The sequence below is a fragment of the Labeo rohita genome, chromosome 20, assembly GCF_022985175.1.
Source record: "Labeo rohita strain BAU-BD-2019 chromosome 20, IGBB_LRoh.1.0, whole genome shotgun sequence".
Classification (NCBI taxonomy): Eukaryota; Metazoa; Chordata; class Actinopteri; order Cypriniformes; family Cyprinidae; genus Labeo; species Labeo rohita.
In genome coordinates, this window is record NC_066888.1 from 33,851,395 (window position 1) to 33,874,078 (window position 22,684).

General features: G+C 42.6%; 1 protein-coding gene across 3 annotated transcripts in view; it reads right to left on the reverse strand.

The window, feature by feature from the left end:
- LOC127182984 (1-phosphatidylinositol 4,5-bisphosphate phosphodiesterase beta-1) overlaps positions 1-22,684 on the reverse strand; it is an 83,072-nt gene that overhangs the window by 47,451 nt on the left and 12,937 nt on the right. For 2 of the 3 annotated variants that reach the window (XM_051138714.1, XM_051138715.1), the window contains exon 3: positions 9,671-9,739. In XM_051138714.1, the coding sequence (XP_050994671.1) occupies positions 9,671-9,739 (69 nt within the window). Of the gene's footprint in view, positions 1-9,024; positions 9,162-9,670; positions 9,740-22,684 lie in introns of those variants that run through there. The other variant, XM_051138716.1, reaches the window with a different exon arrangement.

The window sequence follows — 22,684 nt, forward strand, 5'->3', positions numbered from 1 at the left end:
CCATTGTCCGGGCTCATAAGGGGGATTGGGCCGGCGCCGGCGGTCAGCCTGGGTCTGGTTGCGACGGACAGCTCTCTGGAGGTGGACATGAGCCTGGTTCCAGGTGGCCTCGCTCTGCTGGAACCATGAGTTGACAGCGGGCAGGTCTGAGGGCTCCCCGGACCAGGGGAATAAGGGTGGTTGGAAGCCCAGCACGCATTGGAAGGGGGTCATGTTTGTAGAGGGCTTCCGAATGGAGTTCTGGGCATATTCGGCCCAGAGGAGGAACCGGCTCCAGTCCTCTTGACGATCCTGACAATACGAGTGCAGGAAGCGGGTTAACTCTTGATTTAACCTCTCGACCTGTCTGTTGGCTTCCGGGTGGTAGCCTGACGTGAGGCTCACGTTGACGCCCAGGAGATGGAAGAAGCTGGCCCAGAGTCGTGAGGTGAATTGTGGGCCGCGGTCAGAGATATCTTCAGGTAGGCCATAAAACCTAAATACGGCGTTGCACAGAGCCTCTGCCGTCTCCATGGCAGTGGGTAGCTTGGGGAGAGGTATAAAACGGCAGCCCTTAGAGAACCTGTCCACTACCAACAAAATGGTGGTATGTCCCTGGGCCGGGGGTAGGTCGGTTACAAAGTCTACAGCGATATGAGACCAGGGGCGCTTGGGGATCGGCAATGGCTGCAGCAAACCAGCAGGTAGTTGATGGGTGGTCTTGGAAGTGTTGCAAATGGCGCAGTGTTTGATGAAGGTGATAGTGTCGGTGCGCAAGGCGGGCCACCAGTAACGATTGCGGAGGAAATGAATGGTGGCCTCAATCCCTGGGTGACCGGAGCTGGGTGTGGCATGGACCTCTGAGAGAACACGTTGGCGGAGAGCGGCAGGAACGTAGGTAAGGTCTCTGGGACAATTAGCTGGAGGGGGGTCCTGGGTCTGGGCCTCAGTGATTTCTGTCATGAGATCCCAAGTAACAGATGCGACGATTACTGAGGTGGGTAAGATAGTTTCGGGAGGTGTAGAGGTATGATCGGGTTCGTGAACTCGGGACAGGGCGTCAGCCTTGGTATTCTGGGACCTGGGCGATAATTAATAGTGAAATTGAATCTGGTGAAGAATAATGACCATCTGGCCTGACGATGGTTGAGGACCTTGGCCGTTCGTAGATACTCCAGGTTCCTATGGTCGGTCAGAATGACGAATGAATGCCGTGCTCCCTCCAACCAGTGCCGCCACTCCTCCAGGGCAAGCTTAATAGCGAGCAGCTCACGATTTCCTACGTCATAATTTTTCTCGGCTGGACTGAGTTTGTGAGAATAAAAGGCACAGGGGTAGGTCTTGGGTGGTTGGCCCTGGCGCTGCGAGAGAACGGCACCTACTCCAGTACTGGAGGCGTCGACCTTGACGATGAAAGGCTGCTGAGGATCAGGGTAACGGAGAATAGGTGCGGTGGTGAATCGCTGACGTAGATCCTGGAAGGCACGTAGAGCGTCGGAGGACCAGTTCAGGCGGGTGTTACCCCTCTTGACCATGGCGGTTAGCAGAGCGGCTACAGTGCTGAAATTACGTATGAACCTGTGGTAGAAGTTCGAAAATCCCAAGAACCTTTGAAGTTCTTTGAGGGTCTTGGGGAGAGGCCAATTATGCACAGCATTGACTTTTGTTTCGTCCATAGCCACGCCCTCAGGACTGATCATATATCCCAGGAAGGCGACACTTTCTTGATGGAACTGGCATTTTTCTTCTTTGGCATATAACTTATGCTGGATGAGGCGCTGGAGAACAGTCCTGACATGTTGAACGTGGTCGGTAAACGTATTTGAATAAATGAGAATATCGTCAATGTACACTATCACCCACCGATTCAGCATATCGCGGAAGACATCGTTGACGAAGGCCTGGTAGTTTGATGGACTGTTGGCCAGCCCGAAGGGCATCACCCTATATTCGTAGTGTCCAGAGGTCGTGGAGAAGGCTGTTTTCCATTCGTCCCCCTTGCGGATGCGTATCAAATTGTAGGCCAAGCGTAGGTCCAGCTTGGTGTAGAAACGAGCTGACCGGAGCTGCTCCAGAGCCGGGGGAACGAGCGGCAGCGGATATCGGTATTTCACAGTCACCTCGTTCAGAGCGCGGTAATCTATGCAAGGTCGCAGTCCTCCGTCCTTCTTTTTAACGAAGAAGAAGCCCGCCGAAGCTGGAGAGGTAGAGGGTCGGATAAATCCCTTAGTGAGCTCCTCCTTGATGTAGTGCTCCATGGCTTCGGTCTCGGGCTGTGAAAGAGGGAAGATGCGGCCCCGAGGTGGTACAGCTCCAGCCACGAGCTGGAGCTGTACCAGGCCTCTAGCCCAGGCGATGGTGGGTTCGTGGCGGTCCAACCAGGGGAAACCCAGGATGAGGGGTGACTGAGGAGATGTAATGACAAAGAATCGGATGGTTTCCTGGTGACCGGGTTCTATGCGGAGGGTGAGATCGGTGGTGGTGTGGTCAATGCGTCCAGTTCCTAGTGGTCTCCCGTCGAGGGCGGCTACTGCCACAGGAGAAGCACAAGGAGAGAGAGGCAGCTGGTTACTTTTAGCAAAGTCTTTATCAATGAAATTGCCGGCAGCACCGGAGTCAATTAAGGCATTGGTCCTGATGGATTTCCCGCCACAACTGAGTAGCACAGTTACTTCACACTTATTCAAAGAAGGACTTCTTTCACTCACCGAGGTGGGAGGACGAGGTGGTCGCGTTGGACAGGTGGCTCGAATATGTCTTGCCTCTCCACAGTACAGGCACAGGTGGTTGCGGATCCGCCGTTCCCTCTCCTCCGTGGTGAGTTTAGTGGCTCCGAGCTGCATGGGTTCGGGGCCTGCAGTGGCTGGAGGTTGGTGTGGCAGTGGTGTGGTGAAAGGACAGGTGGGTTTCCGGGCTCGCATGACATTGTCGATCCGGATGGACAGGTCGATGTATTGGTTGAGACTTAAGCCCTCGTCGTGGCACGCCAGTTCCACCTGCAGGTCCGGATTTAATCCTCTCCGATAATGGAGCTTGAGGGGACCATCGTTCCATCCGCTTTGCGCCGCCAATGTGCGAAACTCCAGAGCGTAATCCGCGGCCGTGCGGCGGCCCTGACGAAGCGTGACGATCTGTTCTCCCGCCTCGCCGCTCTCCGAGGTTGGTTGAAATACTTCCTTAAAACTCCGGAGGAAAGTGGAGAAAGTAGGGTAAGTAGAGTGTCCCAGATCCCAGACAGCGGTGGCCCACTCTAGAGCCTTTCCTGTGAGGAGTGAGCAAACGAAGGCGAACTTGCTCTCATCCGACGCGTACAGGTTAGGTTGCTGATTGACGAATAGGGTACATTGAAGCAGAAACCCCTTACATTTGGCAGCGGTTTAGGGCTGGCGGTGACTGGTTGTGCAGCCGGGAGTTGTGCAGGTGGAGGTGACGCGACGGGAGGTGGGGTGGCCCGCATACCTTGGATTGCCTGCACGAGTTGTTCAGTCAGGGCGGTCAGGCGATCCAGTTGCTGCTGGTGCTGGGTTAGCATGGTTGCCTGAGCTGACATCTCAGACGCGATCTGGGAAACTGTCGCTGGATCCGTTGATGGCGAAGTTTTCTGTGACGAGGCTACTGACGAATCATGAGACGTGGGATCCATTCGCAACAGCATTATTAAATCGGACAGTGTAAACAGGCTGTGGTCAACAATGGCAGACTGACGTGGTGAAGGCGAATTCAAATGAGTAGTAATAGTCCATGCAAATGGTCGGGGCAGGCGGCGATCAAAGGCAGTAATCCGTGAGACAGGCGGGGGTCGATACAAGGCAGGCAGCAAAGGTTCACACACGATACAAACAGTCCGGTTGGCAACAGTAAGACAGTCCGAAAGAAAAACGCTCAGGATTGGGGACATAGCCAACAAAACTTCGCAACGAGCGAGCCGGCAAGGCACGCTGAAATGGCCGCCAGAGAGGAAGTGACCCGGGCGACCCCGAACCGGAAGAGAGAGTCCCCAGGCACGGGATTGTGGGAAATGGAGTCAGTATTCGGGTGAGGGTTCCCGCTGGCACGGGGCAGGAGGAGTCACAGAGACCGCGTTCGTGACAACTACAATGACTGAACATATTTACAGTGTTTTTTAATTTGTGCTACTAGGTGTCTCTATGCATTTTCCCTCAGTTGTACCTATTAATTATAGCCATTCAACACTCCAGCTATTATTTCTTACTTTTAGGCTCTTTAAGTGATTCTAAAACAATCTTCACATTATACATAAAGTATACAGATAAATCTTTATTTAAGCTACAAAAGTTAATCAGCGACTAGAGCAGTAGAGTGATTTCTGTTTTTCTTTTGTTCTTTGATCAGTGACACACTTCAGCAGGTTTGGTTTCACTTTAAAACCTGATGCACATGATGCGGATCTGGCACATATCCAAATTCCGCCACTCTTTACGGCCATTTAAGACTTCCTAACTCGTGTAATAATACGTTTACGAGGTAACTCGTGCATTTTGACATAATTGTGTGTGTTTTCATTCGTTGAAGCGCTATTGGTGCTCTGTCTGAAGCGGTTCAGCGTATGTGTAAAGCAGAACGCGCAGCCTTTCAAACTATACTTCACTGCACCGTTTAGGCGGCGTAACCCCAGGTATATGTGTCGCCACATTCTTGGGTTATGAAGAATAAAGAAGGGAAACGTTATTCTTCCGAAATGAACAAGCAATATCTTCTCAGGTCAAAGTTATTAGAACTGTGTCTAGGGACAGGCTGGCCGTCACACTGCTCTGACCTTATCAGCCGATTGTATTCCATTATTTGATTCGCTCTTGTCGCTCATGACAGAACAGTTAATCTAATGAACTTGTGTTCGGAAGAGATTATTTTATTCGCTTACGTCAGAAACAGCGAATTTCGTTAAAAACCGGCTATTGTTTTCACTACATTGCATTGTTATATTTCGTAAAAGTTTTACCCACCAAGTGGCGTCTGACACTGGTACACTCGCTTTGCGAGTGTTAATTTTAGGCCCTGACCACAGCTCATGCAGCAGGGCATAAATCAGCGTGCCCGCAGGTCTTTCCTCTATGGAGTATTGAGACTCAGTGGGAACTTCATTCAGATGTGCCCATTCAAGGTCTACAGAGAGACTATCATGGGTTGACTTTTGTTTCTACACTGAAACTACAGTAAATCCATTACGTTTAGAGGAAGAAGAAAATGAATCATCACTAGCCCACCTGCTGAGAGAAGGTGTGGAGACCAGGTGTGGCGTCGCAATTACTCAGACTTCCTCTTTCAGCAGATCAGGGCTTCTACGGTTTCGCCACCACAAACGAGTGTAATTCGATGAGGGCTTTAGGGAATCTAATGAACAAACCTGAACAGGGTCCTACTGTATACGGAGGAATGCGGGGCAGATCTGCTGCTGGATAAAGGCTTTTTGTCAGGCCTCTCTGGTGTCCAGGCAGATCGTCTGACTGTGAGAACCCAGATAAGAAGAGCTGGACTCTGAGCCTTCTGTCTGAAACAGATTATGTGCAATTAAATTGATTGACTGCCTGGAGAAAATGAGGTATCCGCATAAGGCCATCAGCAGATTGAGCTGCGCTGGGCTTTTAAGCCTTCTCAGCATTCACATAAGCCACTTCTTACAATTATCAACAGCAACTCTGATTACTGGCAAACACAAAACAGCTTCTTAGAGATCTGTGTACAGACAATCTTTCTATGTCAGTGACGAAAATATTCTTTGTAAATGATTCCACTTTGGTTCCATGGGCTTCATTTCTGAGCAAGAAAGATAAATCATGAAGCCTGTATTCAACACTACATTAAATCAGCAGTGGGGAGGTTTGACATGGTGCTGGTGACCGTGACCGTGACCTTAGATCAGTTTTATCAATTAAAACTGTTCTGTTGACTAACAAACAAAAAAAAAAGCACCATGAACACAGCTACAGCATGCTTGTTACACAGTACGCTAGATTTATTTGATATCCTTGTGAACTTTACAAGGGATATCATCTTGAAGGTCAGTGTTTTCCATACATTGATTTATTTGTGCCGGCCCGCCACAAACAGATTTGCACAAATTTGTCCAAAATTCATGCAGGAATCGCAATATGGCTGGATTAAAGTAGCATTCATAAACGCAACGCTACTTTGTTTACAGCCGTTACCGGGGGAACTGCCACCTACTGGCAGAGTGAAGCATTTTTAATCAATACATCTGCTGTTTTATTAAGACCAATGCAAAACATTTTTTAATTGATTTTTTAACAGCAAACACACAGTTGTAAATATGAACAAGTGGATAGCTACTATGCCCTACAGTAATTTTTCTCTTGAAAAAGACTTCACGTTTTTTGTATTTTATAAAACTTTTTTTTAAAGTTTGTATCTGAACTTCAAATCATGTTTTTACAGTCATATTATGGTTTATTGTTACCATAGACATTTCTCATACAGTATTAGTATTATTTGTGCAGATCTTTAAAAAGCTGTTTAAAAGCCTTGAATTTGATCTTAAAAACTCAGCAGATACCATGACATTAACTCTGATGCGCAATGGCTGCTCCTTCAATCCAGATGACTATTGAAAAATATTTAGCAAGAATATTTTTTCAGAAAGCCCTATAAAATAGCATGTTCAAACAAAGGGTGCAAATTATGAGCCTTTATAAGCAGAACTCACTGCACCTTTCAGTGTCAATTCGTCCGGCATCCCACCACCTCCCCATCTCCTCCTCTGTTACTGTTATACTCCTTCTAGGTAGTACTGCAATAGGGGGGTTGAACTCGGCACTCAAGCTGAGCCTTGGGTTCGAGCCTCCATTAAAGAAAGCAGGCCAAGTTTGTTTAGCAATAACCATCAGGACTGGATGGGCAGGCGAACTCCTGAACTAAACATAAACCAGCTCACTGACTAGTGATGCGCGGATGGCGGTTATATCCGCGGGCCGGGTGGGTCGGGTAATAAAAAATTGCATTCTGATTATTTGCGGGTGGATGAGATAAATCAATAATGACGCAAATATTAACTATATTTTCTAACATATGAACCTGTTTTAAATACCTGAGTAGGGTAATATGCAGTGGTGTAGTGCAGAACCTGCATATACCCATTTCTTTATCAGTCGGCTTTGCGTATACCCACTTCTAAATCCCCTCTGATGCGCATCATTCAGTAGTGTCATGCATTAGCCAAAATCATGACAGACCACCATTTCTAACTAAATCGTATGTGAATAAGTGCAAATATTCACTCAAAACACCCAGCAAAGACGGTAAGGACTCTGGCGCTGGCTTCCTTTGAAATATGTTTGATGATTGCGCCTGATGCGCCCGCTCCGTTCGCGCCCGCACCAGATTTGCTGCCTGTTCATACGCGAGAGCATGTCAAGAGAGGCACGCCGAGTATTAAAATAAAAATGATTATTGATTACTAATTTGAATCAGTACATTATATGAAAACAATACATTAAAATGTAAAGAATTAGATTTTTACGATTAAAAATTTCTTAAACTGGGTGAACCTCTGTAAACTTTTGTCCAAGGATCTAGTAGGCGTTCAAACACCCAACCGATTTCATCAGAGATTGCGGAGAGTCACGTCCAGATGTCAGTTAACGTTATTCTTTTTAGTGTGGCTTTGGCTTAAAAGCATGAGTATTTAAGCTTATATAAGTGTGCAGGGATGCGCAGATCAGCTGAATCTGCTGTTAAAAATTAACCATCCATTCATCATATGCAAAACTAAGAATTAGAATAATTGTAAATGACGATCGGGTGCGGGTCGGGTGCGGTTATCTAAATCAGATAAAAATACAGGTGCGGGTGGGTGGCGGGCGGATAATTTATTTGAAGCTGCGGATTCGGGTGACGTTTGAGCTCATGTATATTCGCTCGTCTGTCTGTCTCTCATAGGCTGATGGGAAAAGAATCATGTATTTATTTGCTGAATGAAATTATCAGAGGACCAAACACAAATTCTCAATTTACTGCAAAACACAAGCAAATATCCTCTCTCTCTCTCTCACACACACACACAGGTATTCCTGGCATTATGGGTTCATTCCATAGGTGTAATGTTTTTTTTTTTAACTGTACAAACTGTGTTTTCTATCCGCTTACCCTAAACCTACACCTAACCCTACCCCTCACAGAAAACTACAGGGATTTTTACATTCTTAAAACACTTTATTCTGTGTGATTATAAGCTTGTTTCCTCACAGACAGACAAATTCTCTCTCTCTCTCACACACACACACACACCAAAAACAACAACAACTATGAGAACATTATTTCCCTCCTGTTATGTTTTCCTGACACGTATTTGAATGATTAATCAGAGCGCCCACAGTTGCTGTTTTCTCATAAGGGCAAAGAGCTCCATCAAATTAGTGTCTCATGTGGGAGGGAGGGCATATGCTAATTAACCTACATTACCTGGCCAATGCACTGCACAGGACGTCTGGATTCCCCTGACAAACAAAAAGTACTATGGTATTAACATGTTTCTTACACTGCAGTCAGAGGACCTCTCTATAAGGAAACTTCTGTCATCTGCGGTCTAGTTTAGTTAACGCTTATCTTATGGCAGGGTTTTCCTGACGTCACCATATTCTGTTGGCTGTTTTACATTCAGATCAGGAGACTTTATGAATCGTGATGTGACTGACTGCTGTAAGCCATAGCATAAACGCAAAATCAAAACTGCTCACATACGCAAAAGCGACATGATTTAATGGGACAACAGGACATCATGTGACGGCTGGAGCATTTAGTCCTTGTTCATCATTCTATTAATCTACAAACAAGTCATTTGGTGCCGAATCTCCAGTGAGTGTTACAAATCAAAGCATCTAAAGCTCATTGATCTTTATAATTGGCCTTCATGAGCATTCGTAGATACTGTACACGTCAGTGACTAAATGCTTTCATTCAGACGATGTGAAGCACAAACACAGCTCTTTCTCTAGCCATCAATCTCTGACCCCACTGTAAGGCCACTATCATGACATGGGAAGCAGCATTTCTCCATACTCTGAGCAGTACCTGTTGAAGTGTCCTATGCCACCGCTGCTCTGTAAACAGGACAATCACATCAGTCGGACGAGTCAACGCATGTTGCGCTCGCTCACATCGGCTCAGCAGCTTTCGTGATGCTCTTCAACATGGACGGCACATCTCACCACGTCTCAGCTTTGTACAATGACACTATTCTGACATCAGCACTAATGAATTCTGGGAACCGGAAACCATCGGCTCTTTCCAGTTTCAAAGTGCAATCATCTAAAAGCTTCTCTGTCCACCGCAAGCGCCGCGAGATGCCGGTCGCTCTCTTGACAACAAATGTGTTGTTTCTGTCAGCTAAGACAACATCTCTGGAAAACTATCGTGTACTTAACACTGGGTGATTGCATTTCATATTGTGTTTCATTTCATGATCTCCAGATTTCTTCATCTGTTTGTGAAACGTGAAATCTTACTGGCATATCCGGCGAAGAGCAGCTTTGCTTTTTGTCAGCATATTCCTCTCTGGACATCTCTACATTTATAATCATAGAGTATTGCGCCAGGAATGAACAGACAACAACGTCTGTTCAGTTTCATCTTGTGGAGCATCCGTACAAACACAAGCTCAGCTGTGCACTGCGAGAACAAATGATCGACGCGGAAACACATTTAAATGCTGTATTACCTTTGGCGTCTTGGCAAATTTCCCATTTCTTGTATCCTTGATGAGGGAGACGTCTAACAGGTCGGTCTCCTGCAATCACAAACGAGATTTATCAGCATTATGAGAACAGCATGTTTAAACTTGTGTCCACAGCACAATTACGAAAGACAATAATAAAACTAAATAAATATATAATTGTGACATATGATGGGAAACAGGTTGCTTCTTGCTCTTCTTAAATAAAAGACTTTGACGTTGTGTTTCTTAAAGTGACAGCATACGGGTCAGAGGAAGGTCAAGCCCACTGTCAGCCAATCACAACAGAGCTCATTTACACACAGACGTCTTAATCTGTGTAAGGGACAAAGAGAAAAACGTATTGTTTTAGTGTAAAAACTTAAATGTACCATTAGACAGTGTCCTAATGAGACCTCCGGTATGAAAGCAGCATTTTACCAGAGCCACGCTCACTCTATAACCACAGCTTAAAAATCAGCAGGGATTGAAGGACCTTTAAAGATCCATTATTGATGCTGAGAACGAGAGTGGCAGAGAGACTGACGGGAAAAGACGCCTCAAGAGAAACATCACCGGCTACAGTAACATGTCGCGAATCGTTTGTTGTTTAACTGCGAATTGATCAACTTTAAATCTGTGCATATCCAGACATATTTCTCACTTAAAGACTTTGCTCACCCAAGAATGAGAATTCATCACAAAACCTGTTTGTTTCTACTGTGGAAGACAAAATGAATGTTACTGAGTAGTCTCCGACCCCTCTGATCACTGACTTCAGACAGAGCACACGTCGACAGAATCAACCATTTCTGCCTTGAATTTAACATTAGGGTTAGCAGTTATCAAACGTTTTATCAGTGAGATCACGCATGTTTGGATCCAGAAGAAAACACCCAATGTGGACATGACGGTGTGTACTGCAGTCCATTGTCCTGAGCCACAACAACGTGTCAGTAGCTTTTCTTCTCTTACAGAAGTCACTGGATTGACTATATAGGGTTTATCTATCGGACACTACATCAACATGTGATACGATGACAACACTCTCTAAAGCTGATTAAACTGCGCCAAATTTACACTGCAAAGGTGGCACAGAACTTCTTCTGAGGTTGCATTCAGGTGTTAGAGTTGGACTGTTTAAAGCTGCTCAGAGCCGGCAAAAATGCATTTACACAGCAACCACAACTGTATACTTTAATACTAAGGGTTGAGGTGGGTCAGAGCTGCCATAATTTAGTCTGGCTTTTATACAGCATTGCATCTTTGCATTAAATTTTGAGCAGGAATAGAGCAGCCTTATACCTTTGGTCTCTAAAACAACAGTGCATCGCATTCAGAACCTTTTGTTTGCGTCTCTGAGAAGTGTTTAAAAAAGTGAGAGAAATGTTTAAATAAACTGACTGTTTCGTAAAAGAGCCACACACAAAGGTGCGAGTGATGCTCTACAGGACACAATGACACAAGGCCAGTCCTGTACTCCATACTGTGTCCTTTGTTCTCGAGTGAAAGAAACACTCAACCCAGCTGAAATGGAAAATGGTTGATTTCTGTTTAACGTCAACTATTGTGGGGAACCTAAATGACCAAATCTGCTTCTGATCTGCTCTACCCGTCGCTGTTTCTCCATCCGGTGCACTAAATGATTAGGCTGGACATCAGACGGATGACGGTCTGATTCATAATGATCTGACTGGCATTTACAGTGTTTATAAATGGACACAGTGACACTTCTGACTTGGATTAAGCTGAGTGGATGTGTGGTGTCAAAATACAAAAAATAGTGTGAGACACACGCACGCAATTCTTGTACTGTACGTGAAAATGACCAGAGCTGCTGAAGTCTCCAGATCCAGTCGGATTGCTGCGTGAGGAAATCTCCTGTAGTCTGAATGCACAGGTTTATATCACTCCAACAAAGTCCTCAGAAGTTCATGGGTCAACAAAGGAAGTGACTGCATGTGATAGCATTTGGTAGGTTCTTTGACAGATAGTCATGAAGCGATTCATTATTGAGACACCCTTGAGCAGACGCATTTATTCCCTTAAACCAGGGGTCACCAAACTTGTTCCTGGAGGGCCGGTGTCCTGCAGAGTTTACCTCCAACTTTCCTCCACACACCTGTCTGGAAGTTTCAAGTATACCTAGTAAGACCTTGATTAGCTGGTTCAGGTGTGTTTGATGAGGGTTGGAGCTAAACTCTGCAGGGACACCGGCCCTCCAGGACCGGGTCTGGTGACCCCTGCCTTAAACTGTAAAGCTGCTTTGACACAATCTTTACTGTTAAAAGCGCTATATAAATAAAGGCGACTTGACTTGACTTCTGTTATGTCCGATTTACCCAAATGTCACCTAAACATATGATTGTCATTAAGGTGGTCTCTTGTGACTGTGACTATGCTGAGTAAAAAAAAAAACAAATAACTAAACAAATACAAATATCTTGTTACACATTGCACAAAACCACATGTGCCTATATGGAAATATATTTCCTTGCTCATGAGCGTGATGGTGCTGCCAAGAAGGAAACTGAAACAGAACGACTGCAGTTTCTGTAAGTTTGTGGTGTAATGAGTGATGTTATTAGTTCATTCTGTCTTTACAGAGCAAAACATCCAGTAAAAAGCAGGAGAGAAGCAGTCTGTGGGATCGAAACTGATCCGATTTTGTGTATTAATTAAATAACTATCAAAAGACAAGAAAAATGATGGAGGGAGCTATAAACTTTCCACATGGTTGCATAATGTTTATAAACAAAATAAAACTGCCCTTGCATTGTTTTTTAGGTACCGTAGCCACATTTCCATTCTTATGAATACATAATGGGCAGCTGCAGAGTTATATGTATTTGAACTCATGTGGCCCTGCTGTGTAACTCCTGCAATGGTACAGATGATTGTTCTCTCACACACACACACACAAACACACACACACACACACACACACACACACACACACACTCCATGACTGGATGCGGCCCTGTCCTGCGGAGGAACGACTGGCAGCTTCACGCAGCGCTGGGGCTTTTTAAACACACTTCAAAGCAGAACCTTTATGCTGAGGCTGGAAATGCTAACCTTTGACTCGAAACACCTCCCACTGTAAACCACCAACACTACATTGATTGAGAGGGAACCTCTGCTTTAAACTCAAATGAATCAAAAGAAAGGTGATTATTTCTGGGGAAGAGCTCTTTCAACAGCTTAAGGCAGACAGCTTTTCACTGCATGATGGGACAGATCTGTAGATGGCTCTTCATGCAAGTTAAGGCAAAGGCCTGGAGCTTTTATGTTTGCCATTAAAAACCAAACCATAGCATATGAGTGTAGTCAGACTTATTACTATCCACAGAAAGTTCTGATTTTTAATGTGATTTTTTAAATCTGGGAGCAGTGGAATTATATGGTTCTGCTCAAGGGTGTCTCATTAATTCAACGTGAGCAATACAGAATAAATCGAGCAATACCGTATAAAGTCTATCAAATCTGTATATACACCTGATTTAGAATACGGACTAATGTGGCTGGAAGAACAGCCTCGTTCACTGAGCAGCAACGTCAACAGTCCTTCACTCGTCGCCAGTCTCCTGCTGTCAGGAAGAGGAAAGAGCGACAGAACTTGTACAGTCAGCAGCAGCCAGACATGCTGTCGAAGCAACACGAACGTCATCAGCATCATTACCTGCCGTATCAAGGTCAGTCTCCGTCTATTTAAAACTCTGTTCTCGTTACGCCAGCGCAACCGCAGCACATGGCGCGGAAACACTATCCTGTGCTGTCTGCGATGCTAAGATTTCAGTTAATGTCAACCAAAACGCCAGGTAAACCAGCTGATGCCTTTGTAGTAGTCAGAGCTTGGGCAAGTACGGGGGAGACACAACTGTGCCTCAGGATCTAAATTAGTCCTATACGGTATGACAAGCAGCCCTGTTAGCCACAGTTCAGCTTCAAAATAGCCCTGTGAATCACAATATCATGTTCTCTCACTACATGCCCAGAATACAGAGAGACAGACTCTATCAGTGCACCCTTTGTTAAAACTAGAAAGATGCAACTTTCACTGATAGTTGTTCCTGACTGCATTAATGTTCGTCAGAAAAATCCTTCATTCTTAGTTTTGCTGCTCATTTGAGCTCTTTCCAACAGCGACTGAATGATGAGGAGATCCAGCTTTCATTAGAACAAGGGTCTCATACACAACTGTTACACACGACATGAAGGAGAGGATGGAAACTAACAGGATGATCTGTTGATATTTAAATAAAAGAATAAGATCTTTTGTATACATTTTGGAGGGTTTTGTAATCTATATTTCTTTCTCTCTCTCTCTCTATAAATATATGCTTGAAACAACCTACCTGCAAACTACCTTAAAAGCTGTGTGTTAAGCGTGTGTTAACAAAGGAAATTTTAAAGGCAATGGTGGCCACACCAGTGCAGTTTTATTAATATAAGGCAACTGATGAATAAAAACTGTTGATGCCATTATCTTTGAAAACAACCTCAGTGCAGTTTGTGCAGGTTAAACCTATATCTCAAGGACACACTGACTGAATAAAAACTCCCGTTGAGACCCGCCATTATGGAGGGGTTACTTTGAAAAGTGAACCCAGCGGGTAAAAAGTGCTGTGCAGGTTAAACCTTTGATCTCAGCAGTGTCTAAACACTCTTCACAGCCTACCCTATTGTTGCAGGTTTTTTCCGAAGACCCGTATCTTGGAGAAGCTGCCACAGTTCTTCGGGTGGAGGGGTTAGAGACAGCAGTGTCCAAAACTCTTCACAGTACCGTGTGCTCTGAATCTTGGAGAAGCTGCCACAGTTCTTCTCTGGATTTTTGTGCTGTGGACGTCGGATTTAGATGCTTATACTATTCCTGTGACATTCCGTTGTTCATGCTATTTGTTTCTACTTTAATGATGGATGTAATGGCTGTTGTTATCAGTTTCATGTTCCTTCCTTTCTCTCTCGAGGAACAATGACGCAGAGGGCCAGTATTTTAGGTATGACGGGCCCATGTGTCAGTGCTGGCCCCAAAGCTCCTGCTTGCCGTTTAAATTTGATACCCTCTTATCATTCTCCAAATTGAATCGACTGCTCACGAGAAAAAAAGACGTGTGACCTACATTTCTGACACACTTTAAAGAGAAAGCAGAAATGGAGCAAAAGAAGAGGATCAAGGGAAAAGGAAGGAACAACCAAAAACTCTCCTCAACTCCCTCACCTAAAGTACCTCAAAACCTTCGCCGTTTACCTCACCGTTACCGTTGTCACCGAAACGCTAGTTATTTTTAAAGGTACTGAAAAACATCACCTCATCCTAGTTCCATACATGCAAAACCTCAAACAGGGACACAAAGCAATCTCAGACTAGTGAAATCAAAGTCATGTAAATGAAAAACCAAAAGTGCTGTTTCTACAAAATCTATTCATCAAAAACCTTGTTATCAGATTTTGAAGAGAGGATTAATTAAGACCGTGCGAATAAAGCGTCTCTCCGCAGCAGACCGGAGGCGCCGGCAGCATCTTTAATACAAACCAGAGAGCGGTGTGACCGGTGAGGAGAAATTGGATTCTGGTACCTGGGTCAAAAGACCTTTGAAGAACAGAAAGCTACATTTAGAGTAACCTTTTAAAAAGATTATAACACATCCAGGGATCAAAGGACTCGATGTTACTATGTTTTTTTTCACTTTAAAAGAATTTTCTAATTTAACAAGCATTTGCATTTTAAAAAATCCAGCAGATGCGTTCCTACCGACGAACCACGTGACAGACGGCGTCAAAAAATGGCCACTGAATGAGAAAATACAGAACATAAAGCAACAAGTTGGAAATGCTGGTGAAAAACTTGTTGCGTCTTTACAGGAGCAATCGACTGTAGAACTAATAATTAGGAAACGACATTAGGTAATCACAACAGAAGGTGAAAGGTACAGATAAAAATGGGTCCATCTAAGATACAAATGCAAAAATAAACCAATGATCATTGGATGGTGAAAATTTCTGTCACTGTTCTGCCATGTGAAACTGGGAGCTCTGACACACAGATTCATCCTGCGAGTCGAGTACGAGTCCGACACAAAGACCCATCCTGCTGTGGCACATCAGACAGGAGCAGCACATGTTCAGTCCTTCCTGACATCTGACATCTCTGAGCTTAATTTCTGACCAAATGCTCTCAGAGGCCAACGTGATCTGTGCTGGGCAAAAGCAGTAGATAAATGTTCCACGGTCAACAGCCCAGACATCCTAACGCTGCGAAGTATCTGAGGGTCAATGAAACGATTGACCCTCAGTTCTCTCGCTGTGTGAAGCTCCAGAGAACCAATCTCTTCCTCAAAGGCTGCCGAGAACAGAAAGTTCACAAATCGCACAACACTTTCTCAACAATGTTCCCGTATTAGCGAATGCCTGTTAAGTTGAAAAATAAGGAATTAATGATTCTCGGTTATTTAGCCATTACAAAAGCAGTTTTGGTTATCATTGACTTTAACTGTATAGTCCAGGGGTGTCAAACTCAATTCCTGGAGGACCGCAGCCCTGCAGAGTTTTGCTCCATCCTTGCTCCAACACACATCTACTATGCAGTTTTCAATTAAGCCTGAAGGACTTGATTAGTTGGACCAGGTGTGTTTAATTAGGGTTGCATCTGAACTCTGCACGGCTGCAGCCCTCTAGGACCGGAGTTTGACACCCCTGGTATAGACACTTCTTAGAATATCTTTTTATGTTCTGCATGTTTGGAACGTGATGCAGGAAAGAAAATCATAAGAGAATTTTTTTTTTTTTTATTTTGGCTAAACTATCGCTATTCCTGGAGATCTACCTCCCTGCAAAGATCAGCTCTAGCCCTGGTCAAACACACCTGAACCAGCTACTTAATCTCTTTAGGAACACTTGATAATTACAGACAGCTGTGTTGGAGCAGGGAACTGAAATCTCCAGAAACAGGATTGGGCACCCCTGATTTAAAAGTGAAAATTTGCTGTTAATTTACCCTCAAGCCATCCAAGATGTAGGTGACTTTTTTTCTTCCGTAGAACAGTAAAGAAGATTTTTAGCTGATTCCGTGGTCCTCGATAATTCGTTCAGTGCGAGTCAGTGGCTCCCATCACTTAAAGACTCCAAAAGAAGTATTTAAGGAAACAAAGAAGAATTAATACCTGTGGCTCCTGACGATATATGAGCCAGTTCATCAAATCAGACTGAACCATCTGAAACAGTTTGCAGCTCGAGCAGCACAGATCCACAAGTTACTCAATCAAAACTCGCTTTTGGATGTCAGACAGTCACTCCGACTGGAAATGAGCCAAAATAGTGGCGTATCTGATCCTGTGATGAATGAACTGATTCAGCACTACAGTTCCTTTAGCAGTCACTGAACTGAGGAGACAGTTCAACCGATGAGCCGCTTATATGCGCAAGCATGAACCGAACACTTGAATGAAGGGGCCAAATAAAAGTTTTTATGGTTTCTTATTGTTTACGTAAAAATATGAGATGATGAAGACTACTTTATTCATTATATGCTGTAGACATGTAAAACATCCACGTTTCACATCATTATTGTGTGCTTTAATAATATAATTACATATAGTTATGTCATTGCGTGATTACATAAACAAACTGATTAGTTATTTCCCTGCTTGCCAATGCACAAGACTAACTGTAATTTGAATCACTGTTTACAGACATATGTCCTTATTGTTTAGATGACACTTTCATCTGTTTGAATAAGGCCCAAAACATGACCTACGCAAGTTCTAGCTACACCAGCTCAAATTCACATGCTCTGAATGGAGGAGTAACTTGAGCTTAGTTAAGTGTCTTTCTCAAGGACATAATGGTAGTACTTTCACTTACAAACCCAGATCTTTAACAAACATGTGCTGCCCATGCAGCTATTACTGTTTAGTGTGACATGCAAATCCACACAGTCAGCCGCTGCTGTACGGTTCTCTGTTTTGAATCTATTCAAATAAGCATCAGAAAACTTTTAATAATGCAGATGCCAATGAACTGATCTTACAGAGAAGGCGGCAATCATTTTTGTTTTTTTCATGCAAGTATGAAAGGACAGATTTCTAAATGCAAATAATTCATTGATTTATTTTTTGCACTTGGGTGTTTTTTTTTATAATGATAATTAAAGCCATCCTCTATCTCAGGAGGCCCCCAACCCTGCACATTTTGTATGACTGTCTAACACACCTGATTCAACTCATCAGCTCATTAGCAGAGGCCGCCTCATTAGAGAAGACGTGAACTGGGTGTCTCATAAGCGGTGTTGCCAACTTAGCAATTTTGTTGCTAGATTTAGCAACTTTTCAGACTACTTTTACCAGACTAAGGCCCAATCCCAGTTCTATTTTCTACCCCTTGCCCCTTGAAACGAAGTGGTTAAAAATTTTCCCCTAAGAAATGGGACACCACTACTACACTGTCATACGTCATCACACATTGTCGCTAGCTCCTAACGTTACGTCAGAGGACATGCACCGTCCCTATACAGAATATAAGTTACAAAAATGTTGTCATGTTGCAAAAAGTACAAATAGTGTAAGCACCGTTCATTTACATGTACACATATGGCCGTAAGCAAAACAAAATAATGCGTTACCACATGTGTGGTTAAAGCAAATTGCCTTGCCACCGGACTTTCATACTTGTTTCTAACATGCAGTCAAGTCACTGGGTATATGACATAAAAATGTATTTTCTAATATTGTGCAATCAGTGCTATCCGCTAGCAAACTTTAGCGATTTTTTTGCAAATGTTTCTTGACAGAACATCACCGTAAACACAAACACAAAATTGAAGGTAATATACATATAATGAAATATTGTCATAAAAATCCTTCTTAATGGCAAAAATGACTTACATTTATGGGTCTGCTTGCTCGAGTGAGCAGCCATGTTGGAAATTTCTTTTAGCCCTTTGTTTGAAGTGAGGTCCTGAAAAATCTTCGTTTGGAGGGCTATCTAGCCCTTCCCCTTCCCCCTACCCCTCCAACCAAAAGAGAATCGAGACACCCCTACCCCTACACGTGAACGTGCCAAACAGAGGGGTAGGGGAAAGTGTAGGGGTAAGGGGTAGGATTGGGATTGGGCCTAACTTTCTTCCAAAAGCACCTAGCAACAAATTTAGCTATTTTTAAAATTTGTTCGGCAACTTTTAGCTAAGTGCTAAGTGATAAGTTTTTGCTAAGTGACTCAAACGATAAAAAGGCACACATTTTTCATCTAAATGACACAAAAAGAGTAAACCAAAGTGCCTAGCAGTACACACATCACATGAATTAAGTTTAATTTAATTATAATAATTAAATAATTGAATAATTGTTCATTTATTATATACCTTGTTAGTAGCTTGTACCTGCGATTGTTGACCAGTTAGTACACCGCAAGAAAAATATCTAGAAAAATAAAAAAAGTTACTAGTAACTTTCCAGGACATTGCCCGGTATCCATTATTCATTGTAACCTTAAAACCCGAAAATACAAAATGCAATGAGTAACTTAAAATGCAGGTAAAAAACCTGTGGAAAAACAATACGGAAAATTCCCTCATATTCACATAGTAGATTGTGCCCTATTTTTAGAGACTCTTCTTAGAGTGTAGCATACTAACTAACTACTAATACACTCCTTAAAACTATAATTGCACAGAATGTATAGTTTTAGTAGCTTGCTTTTTAATTAATTAATTAATAAAATTTTTTTTTAAGATTTTATTTTTGGTTTTGGTTTTAATGCCTTTTATTAGATAGAACAGTGTAGGTGGACAGGAAGCGAAGTGGGCGAAAGAGAAGGGGGTAGGATCGGGAAAGGTCTATGACCAGGATTCGAACTTGCACAACAGCGCTATATGTTGCACTAATCACGAGGCTATTGGCGCCGACTACTAGCTTAAATTGTTAAAAAATGCGCAAGTGTTCAATAATTAAATGTTTTATTTGAAAATACGGTTATTTATATTTTAATACATTTTTATGCATTTACATCATTTTACAAACAAATCTAAATTAACATGTATATATTTTTTGCTGGGATTTGATGCAGTGGCCCAACTTTGTGCCGTGATTACATAATGACGTCATCGCACAATGACTTCACAACGTCATTCAGCAACTTTTAGCAACAAATCCACCTTCCTTTAGCAACTTCCCCTCAAAATTAGTTGGCAACACTGCTCATAAGGGAGATATACAAAACATGTAGTACTGGGGGGCCTCCAGGACAGGTTTGAAAACCCCTGCTCTAGTGTTGGAAAAAATACATGTAAAAAATAAAAAATACATGTGCTTTTCACTGCGCCCAAAGTGTATGATTGCAGAAAAACACATATGTTTGTATTGAACATTTATTGACGAATAGATTTTGTATGAAAATAAATCATACAAGTTGTTTGTTTTGTTTAAAAATCTCAAATGCATGAGGTGGCAAGGGGGGCCTTTTATCCCACACAGGGGGTAAAAGGCTCACCAGCATGGGGTAAAAGGCATACAGTATGGATACAAATACTTTAGCTAAAATAATGTTGTTGTTTTTTTTTAATAATGTGTATGTTAATACTTGTTCAGTACACTCACTTTAGTTTGTACTATTTTCTGCTTATTATGATACATAAAATAATTATTTTTGTTCAATAAATATACTGTCATTAAACGGTTAATATAAACATTTTAAAAAACAGAAACAAAATCAAGCATTGTAGGAGATTCCTTAAAAATGTAATATAGCTGTACAATAGTAACAACAAATTATATTTTATTATATGATTAATAGTATGTTTTAAATATGTGGGTTGATTCTAAACATAGTGATTATCTCTAAGACGGACACCCAACATAATATATTATTTACCATCTGAAACTAACAATGTCATGTCAACAAATGAAACAGACCGCCTTCTATCAATGATCATGTTAATTAATGTGCCTTTTAGCCCCAACAGCAGGGGCGCTTTTGACCCCAAATGCCATACTTTTACATATTCTTTCGTTATTTAAAAACTGCTGTTTTAATTATCTTAAAACTGAAAGTCATTAAGAAAATCTTAAGTCTCAAGATATATTGAATAATTTTTGCGATTCTCATTTACTACTTAAATCTACAACATTTAAAAAAAATAATAATAATAAATAATAATTTAAATCGAACAGCTGTCGTCAAAAGCATCAGCAACAGGCGATATCTCTATCGTTGATACACGATACTATCATCTATCGGCACAACGCCACCCTGCTCTATCTGACTCAATCAGTGTTGAGCAGTAGTTATTTGATTAGCTATTAACACATTTCTCAGTTTAGAGGTAAGGAGTTTAAATATTTATTAAATCATGTAGCTGTTCAATAGCAAAGCTGCTGCAGAAAATATATAGTAGCAGAAAAAAGTGTTGCCAAAAGCTGTTTTTCTTTTACATCAATATTTAAAAGTGCTGTTTTTTTTTGTTCATTATTAAGAACATGGCTGAAACTTGTTTGCTTATGGCACTACTGCATAGACCTACACTCAGTTAGCTTCTCTATTTAAAAACAACAACAACAACAACAACAAACAGTGTTTATAACAGCTGGTTCATCACAAAGCTTAGTAAAAATAGTTTGCACTATGAAAAGATGAAGCAACACTGTCTGTTAACCAGCACACAGTCTGTGAATTCACAGTGTGCTTTGTGAGAGTTTGTTGCCATCTGGGATCTAGCATAAGGTCATGCTCATGTACAAAGTGAGGGCAGAGAAAAACAGAGAGCACACCTTCATCGTACACGCTTCCTCTTGCTTGTACGGCAAGAAAACACACGATGCAGAGAGGGCTGTCATATGTCAGCTCCAGCTAATTCATTACAATTTATGCAGCAGAGTTATTGTTTTATTTTTTTCCTTGAAAAACATCTACATCAAAGCAATGTCCTTGATTTGTCATCTGCTGCATGTTCCACCAGGACTAATAATGGCAGTACTCTGCTATTCTTTGGAGGGTCACGCCACTTCCCTAATACATATATATATATATATATATATAAAAAACTTTGACAGTAAACTTTGGTTAAGTTCAGCTATCAAAGGCCACAGGTGAACCGATCTCTTCTGGCATCTTTCAAAGTCCTTGTTTTGTGAACAGACCTTTTCTTTTACAGAGAGAGTACGAAAAATCTGCCAAGTGCCGATCTGCCAAGAGCTGATCTTACTGTGGCCTTTTCACAGTACTGCCTGGATTCACTGAGCAAAAGTGCAGTGAACATATCAGATGGTGCAGGGCAGAAAACGAAGAGACAGAAGGAACAAGCCCAGCAGCCGTTCTTTCAAAAAGACTTCAAGAACTTCATCACAAACTGTCTCACAGCTTCTGCACAGAAATGCTTTCACATACTTCTATAGTGCTGCTGTCTTCTGTTCAACAGCTGCTTCCTTTTAAAAATCTCCATCTATCCAATGCTTACCAGTCTGTCCAGCTATGCTCAGACTAAACTCTACTGATCTGAAGCAATCAAATGAAAACTTCCCTACTGGTTTGCTGGATTGCCAGTGCGCTTTGTGATGGTTACATTAACAAATGGCTTGATACTCTGGTACACCCACAAGACCACAAAGATTCTAAGGGTGTGTTCACACTTGTAGTTTGCTTCATTTGGTCCTGACCAAAGAGGAAAATTATACATTTGGTCCTGGTCCGTTTAGCACTCACACTGGCATTTTTGACAGTGAACCTAAAGATACTGAACCTAAAGGCATAGCGATACATTCACAGCCTGATTGGTTGAGTTGAATGACGTACATTTTGTGACGGAACTCACCGAACACTCCAAACAAAAGGAAAAGGTGCGTTTGACTTAAAGCGACACTGCGGGTGTATGACATCAAAGTACCCATTCACTGACCGGGTTAAGTCGAACACACTCTGGACTAAGCGCGCTCATTGTTGCGTGCATATGATTTTATTTTAACAACCTGCAAACTCACAAAGCTCATAAAAGGCACTTTACCTCCTCGTAGCTACACATTTGCCCTTCGC